The 7,817-nt window shown below is 29.7% G+C and overlaps 1 protein-coding gene across 1 annotated transcript in view; it reads left to right on the top strand.

Annotated features, from left to right (window-relative positions):
- The first annotated feature begins 6,910 nt into the window (after positions 1-6,910).
- LOC112595000 (kinesin-like protein KIF19) overlaps positions 6,911-7,817 on the top strand; it is a 37,682-nt gene continuing 36,775 nt past the window's right edge. Inside the window, exon 1 of the mRNA XM_025340062.1 lies at positions 6,911-7,345. Coding sequence (XP_025195847.1) covers positions 7,235-7,345 — 111 coding nt within the window. The 5' untranslated portion in view covers positions 6,911-7,234. The remainder of the gene's footprint in view (positions 7,346-7,817) is intronic.

Here is a 7,817-nt window from a genome sequence, read left to right as displayed (position 1 = left end):
ATTTATGTATAATTTGAATCATATTATTTTACACTATGTTGTTACGGTTTAAACAACGTAACCCCGGAGCACATATAATTGGCATTCGTTGGTGACGCAAATACGCACTGGTAGGTGTTTATTTTTGTTCAAATCGTTACGCGGTCGACAGATAAGAGTTTGAGTTCGAATCTGTCATAACAGTTTATTTTCACGTTTTGAGCTAAACGCATTAGTTTGTGATTCAATTGTTATTGGGGCGGAAAATACTCGTACACACGCACCGCAACTTGCAAGATTAGACCAAGGAAAATTATCGTATTTCATTTTTCGCAGCCTAGGCCAACTGGGCCTAGGACCAGACGAATTGTGCTCCTCGGATATAATAATATATTAATATGTAATATGTAATAAAAAATAGTAATACATAATAATATATTTAAGCAAAAGTTTTTAAAATAAATATTACAATTTATTTTTTAGTAAGAGACAATAATCAATTATAATGTAATTGAAATTATTATTAACAGAAGTATCAACATTTTAAACATTGTATTAATTTTTAGAAAATTTAATACAACGTAGAACGCACACATAATATTATAGTGTTTTATTTGTACTTTGTTATCACTTTTGCTCAACTTAAATGTTCTCGATTATAATTTATAATAGTGCAAGTGCTATAGGTGTATAAATTGAAATTAAGCTTCGTACCACTGTAAAACTGTGACATGTAGGCAGTTAGATGTTTACATTTATTGAGATACGCTATGGCAAAAAATATCGACATCGATGAAGTAAACATTTTAAAAGAGTTGGTTTCATATGATCGTTATTTAGTTTTTTAAATATTCTGTGATCTTTTATAAATATTCTCTTGAATTTTATAATATTGAAATGTAATAATTAAATAATTTAAATAAAGTTTGTTTTGTTGTTTGAATTTTAATAATTTTTAAACTCGATTGATTTTTAAATATAGAAATATAAAATGCTATAAAAATATAGTACGAAAGTAATATGTCGAATCAAAGAAGTTTCGATTTCTTTTTTAAACAGAGAAAATTTTTGAATTGTAAGTATTCTCATATTATATCTATAATCTATATTATTAATTATATTTTTAAAGAAAAAATCATAAATACTTATCATAAACATACAAAAGTGTATACAAATATACAAATGCGTTGAAAAAAAAATTATATCAAGAACTATTCACCTCTCCTTCCCACAATTTATAAGCATGTATCTGAATTGATCAATAGAAAATGATCAATTAATAAAAAGATATTAGAGTAATAAATTAGAGTAATACAGCCTGTGAGATGGATAAATTTCTAAAGAAAAAATCGTCTGTATTTAGCTACTTATTTTTTTTAGACTTCAGTCTTAGTTATTTATTGCTAGAAATGACGAGTTTTTTTACATTTTTCACATATCCTAGTCTGACAATGTTCATTAATATTCTACAATAAAATTGTATTGTTGTAGTCTGTGTCTGCGTCTGCATACTTACAATAACTGGATTACGTATATAATTCCGTAATATAATGAATACAGTATAATAATAGATACCAGAAGATGCGTTACAATTGTTAAGGGAAGTCGTAACAAGTAAATAATTTTAATATGAAATTGATACATTTCACTTTTAATAATTAATTTTAATCGATTAATCGAATTTGCTATAGGCACTATACTACTATCTATTGTTTAATTTTATAGGAGAAATAGATCTTCTATTATCTAGTAACTTAAACAGTAAAACCATCGAACATCTTATTATAATATTAGAATAGGTATTCAAAAGCGTAATCCATTATAGAAAATATATTTGAGGTGTCGTAGAATACATATTATGTGATATTATTATTTTAAAATTTAACACCAACATAATATTTACATATTCGAAAAATAATTCTGACAAAAGTTCATCGTTATCTAAAAATAGGCGAAATATTGTTTTCGTGTGACTATGGTTAGATATATTTTGAGCACTATAATTGTTTGAATCACTATGCCTACGTTTAAAAACAAAGAACATATATATAACGAATACAGAAAGAACATGCTCTTAGTAACTTTAACGAGCTCATATATTATTTTATACCTACCAGCAGAAAATGTTTTGTCCACCATACTTTATATTTATTACTGCGGTTCAAAATGTATTCAAACTAGAACAAGTTTAATGTCTATATACTATAACTATTCTATCATACTACAATACTCGAATGCCGGAATGCACCTATAAGCTATAAGACAAGCATGTATCTATCTTATCCCGTATGATATCTTATATTCTTATAGTAATAATATTAAATATGTACAATACTACAACGCCAATTTGGCCAGACTCCAATATTGTGTTGCGGTTTGTGAGGGCGATATGGAAACAACGGTAGAAATGATAAGAACCATCTCTGTCGCACAGTATCTCATCACATCCTTAATTTTATATTTTTGGTCCTCTTTGTCAGTTTTTTTTAGAATATGTTGCACGGAAAACGCGATTCGTCGATTAGGCCAGTATAGAATCGATTCTACCAGTACCCATTTCGCCAGAATCCGGTACAGGTGGTTTTAAAATAATCTATCGATTTCAAAATTCATCAATTTTTACCCGTCGCCGTCCTGATCACTCTTTAATTTAATTCAAGTGATTGAAAACAAATGTAAATGTTGTAAGAAAACCAATGTTTTTTCTATACTGCATTTTCCATTAAACTTACGATTTCAAAACGTCGGGGCCTCGTTTGGTATTGTTTTTAAGCTATCTGCAGGCAGAATAGATGTACCTACATTTTCCACCGATAGAGAGACATCTGGCGGGATAGACGGAATCCCGCGCGGACCTCCGGAGGAGCAGCAAGATTTCCCGCGGAGATAGGACCCGGTTATACGCAGCGGTATTGTAGTGCTTTAACCTTAATTAAGTACAGGCACCAAATTCGGTACAAAACACCTGCAGCAGACTTCCCCGGGACGGATGTCGGTTGAACGACCGGCGTGTCACTATATATGAACCTAATATTTTAATACGTAGGTATATCACATATCGTGTGTACAACATCATGATATATAGATCCTCTGCGAATATCCTACACGTATGGTAATGTGTACAAATAATATTATATTATGTACGATGTATAACATATAAATCGTATACACCGAGCTACATAATAATAATAATAATAATAATAATAATAATGATAATATTGTGTCGTACGAGGTATCCGCGCGCACTGTGATCACATTTTTATCCATCTCGTTGTAATTTTATTTTTTTCGTTTGACTCCTTTTCACATGTCGTTATTACTATTATTATATTGTGTGTTACGTATAAAAGCTCTGCGGGCGGACAATGCTCGCGCGTTGCCGACGAAACCGGTTTTTGGGTGGAGACTCCGAGACATTAACCTTGAGCCCGTGGAAGGTTGTGGAGACTACGCGTATTTTTCATATTTTTTCTTCGCCGATCCGCAGCTGCAGACACGCCGCCGTATTTTGTCCGCATTGCTCGCTATACCCGCGACGCGACTACGCGTCAACGCCCAAGTAGAATTTTTCGCTTGTTGCATCGGCGACTGTTAACCGCCGTTCTATAGATAATTACGCATCTCAATACTTATTTATACTATGTGAGAATTGTTGGTCCTATATTGTGTTTAATGTTTTGCTCGAAATGCTTTTTAAACTTTTCGCGGTCACCCCAACACCGCAATAACAACAATGAGCGTTCTGTCGTCAATAATTAAAATAGTCATGATATTAACACCCGTTGCGGTAAAATATAACAATAGAATATCACGATATGTATAATATATCGCAGGTCTGCTGATTTAAACCTAATAACCGCAAAACAACGGATAATGTTAGTAATACGTCGTTTTCGCAATTTGAACGATAAATACTTACTTATTATTTTCTTATCGGGAACTAATATGTGTGCTTACGTCGTATTTTTTTTTTGTTATTATTTATTTTCTACTTCTAAAAATTATTAAAAAAAAATGTTTAAGAGATAATTTTATGTTAAGAAATATTATCATCTAAGACAGGGGCGTACCCAACGGGGCGATCTAAACCCGGGCCCCCACCCCAATTGATTGACAGGATATAAAATTCTTATTACACTCTTACACATTATTTAATTTTAATCGTACTTATACTTATTTTATATTTATTTCTTTTATCAATAAAAAAGTTTATGAATCAAAATGTTAGTTTTTTTTTTTTTTTTAATGACATAATTTGTATTATACTTTTGAACCTTTAAAAAATTCTTAGGTACGCCCCTGATCTGAGAAAATATAGTAATATAATTATTAAATTATACTTATTTATTTAATATAATGCTTAGATATCCTTGATAATATGTCATATTATTTTATTGACGTGTAAATAAGTATAGCTGTAGTTTATACTGCTGTAGTGCTGTGTTTACACGATTTTTTTTTTTGGAATAAAATATTATGTCGTAAGTAGTATTTTGAATTTGTTCTAATTTTATCAAAAATGACCCTCTACAAAAGAAATTTATGTGATTAATAAGTTAATAAATTAATTTTCACTTTTGACAATGTACCTATTAAGCATAAAAACATTAAAATATTTAACACAACAAAATACTAAGAAAATTGATATTGTAGTTTTTAGAAATCCATAGCAGGTACTGAATTATAAATAATACAAGTAGGGCCAAGGGTTAAAATCCAATAGTAGATAAAAAAAATTGTATTCTTAATAAAACAAAATCATCAAATTAATAGTAAAGTTATATTATAGAAAATATCAATAATCAGTAAATCATTGAGAAAAAATAGTAATTAAGAATAAAGATAAATTTGTTTTCCAAATTCTGTATTTATATTTTCTATTATAAATCATTGATTTATATTTGTCAGAAAAAAATATGTTAATAAAATTGGTAGTTATTTAAGTTGTTACACTATCTTAAAATTAGTTTATAAATATTGTAAAAATTGAGATTGTTTTTAAATTTTTGATTGGAATAACAGACATTTACCGTTGAAACCGGAATAACTTGTCATGCTAATAATAATTATTATTATGCGAACAAATATATGCAAGTTGTTACATTTTTTTTTTTTAATACCTAGTTCTAACTACTAATAATATCTACAGTTTCATAAGTAACTACTTAGTTGGTATATATTCAAAACAAGTTGCAAGAATCTAAAGAACTACCTACTCAACCACATGAAAATAATCTAACGTAAAATAAAAACGTTTTGCATATAATTTATTTTATTATTGACTATGTATAATAGGTACCTAACTAAAGTATGAGAATAGAATAACTACGGGTTGTTTGTTGCGAATATTGAAATATAATATAGGCTAAAACCACAAACCCTTGAGTAGGGTTCTCTTGACAAGTAAGCCTAATCGTAAGTAGGTTAACATTTTAGATATCAATAAAATATTACCATCAACTAACATAACATTTATAACAAATATTTCATTAGGTAGATTATAATATGATTTTGATGTTTGTTCTATGTTTACATATTTAAAGGCTTTAGTGTTAATTTGCTATAATATTTTGTAACGGGTATCAAAGAAAACTATTGTACTGAAAACTAGAAATTTCCAATAAAATACCAATTAGATTGAATTTTTTACCTGAACCATCCTCAAAGCTGAAGAATGAAATACATTTTTTTATGCCCATTCTTTTCTTTTGAGTGTTATTATTGTTTAAAAGGAGCGATGAACCGATATAAATATGTAATGCAAAATAACTAATAATAAATAATATAAGCGTGGTGTGACAGAAAATACGAACCAAGTTGAACGAACTCGATTGAATAATACGAACGATATTGTTGTCAATTGTCATGAATAAAAAATAAAATAAAAATATAATATAATAATAAAACAATGTAACACTTTCATAACAAAAGGCTGTCTTTGAAATATTTTCCTTCTTTTAACTTATTTAATGATGTTTATTGAAATTAAATAATAATATTTTTAAATCGCAGTTTCGTACTACACTTTTTAGTTTTTATACACATTACATGTTTGTATCATAATTACTGAGTTAAATTTTAAATTAATTTTAATTTCAGTAGTACATTTCGAATAGGTAATGATTATACAATTTATTGTATCATTTTTATGTTTTAGACACATATGTATGAATGAAAATGTTAAATGATAATATCATATAATATTATGCTACACCGCAATAGATTATTACAAAGACTAACTGCAAACATATTATGTTCCCATGTACGTATTTTGTATAGTACAAAAATTCAACGGTAGATATATGCTGTTTTAATTCCAGAGTGACTCCGCAGTGAATTATACATATATTTTAATGTATAAATATTTTGTAATCTACAATCGACAACTCTTAACAAAATGAATATTTAAGGGTTCAATGATAAATGGTATAAAACAATTATTTTTTTAAGTTACATAACAATAATTAATAGTTAAAGTAATAAATTATTATCATACACACGCATACGATTTTCTCGTTTACAAAGGATATAACATGTTTTTAATTTTCATGAACTAAAAAAAATAAATTTAAATGAACATTTTTTAAAAACCACAAATCGTGCGTTTTTCAGCAGAACATGTGGTACATTCATTTTTGTTTTTAAGCTTAAAATTAGTTAATTATATGAAAAGGTTTGTGTGTGCGTGGGAGAGTTTTTCATGTCCGATTTGAAACAATAACGTACGTCGCAATATCGCAAGACGTACATATATACATATATATCTTATAATAATGACAATAATAATACTTATATATATATATACACACAAACATAGGTGACGCGATTTGTATGTATCGTCCAGTTGCTAGTGGCTACCACGGCGCAAGGCGAAAAACCTTCACGACTTTTCGTGTAAATTACTGTCCGTTAGTAGTTCGGACACCGACGCCGCCGCGCCATACACTACAAATGCTAAGCGTGCAACCATCATAAATATATTTTTATTATTACAACATCGTTCTGATAGTGTCGCAGTTGTTGTCATAAATTTTTATCATATTTGAACGAGCATCGATGACGCCGTCATGAAGGGGGGTTGTCATCGCGATTTTTCCGCGAACCGTCGCCACGTGGCGCAACTGCAGTATTATACGCGTCTCGCCGTTGTAACATAATAATATTATAAGTTTATATTATGTGATATTTGCGATCGCTTTCGATATAATACACCGATTGCGTCAATATGTAGGACGCGTACCTATAACGTTAAGTCATGTCACCGTCCACGGTGCAGATGCAGAACCTCAACGGCTCGCCGTTCACGGTGTCTTCCGCGCCGGAATTCCGGCAGGAGGAGTCGACGGCCGTCGAAGAAAAACTCATGGTAATGCCAATAATTGTTGTTCGTAGAACTCGACACATAGCCGTTAGTTAGTTGCGGTCGAACCTATCTACCTATAAAATATTATTAAACGCCTATAGAACAAGACAACCGATGTTATTAATAAATTCATAAATACGTCTGGGAGCTGCCAAAAAATCCAATATAAACAAAATTCAAACCTTTCAGTCCATAACTCTTCGCATAATTACAAATGATCCATTCTATGTTTTAAATCACACTCTACATACCAACCTAAGAGTTAACACAGTAGATGAAACTACAAGGCTACTATATAAACGATTTCGTTTACGACTAACCAACCATCCTAATCCCTTAATATCAGCACTAAACTCTGACACCATTCCTGGCAATTCTCCGCGTAGATTAAAGAGAAGATGGTGTCGTGATCTAAACCAAAATTAATAAAGAGGAAAAAAAAATTATAGGTAATAATAATAATAATACAAATAAA

The sequence above is a fragment of the Melanaphis sacchari genome, unplaced genomic scaffold, assembly GCF_002803265.2.
Source record: "Melanaphis sacchari strain LSU unplaced genomic scaffold, SCAv2.0 Contig24_pilon_pilon, whole genome shotgun sequence".
Lineage (NCBI taxonomy): Eukaryota > Metazoa > Arthropoda > Insecta > Hemiptera > Aphididae > Melanaphis > Melanaphis sacchari.
This window is presented reverse-complemented; position numbering and strand designations above follow the sequence as displayed.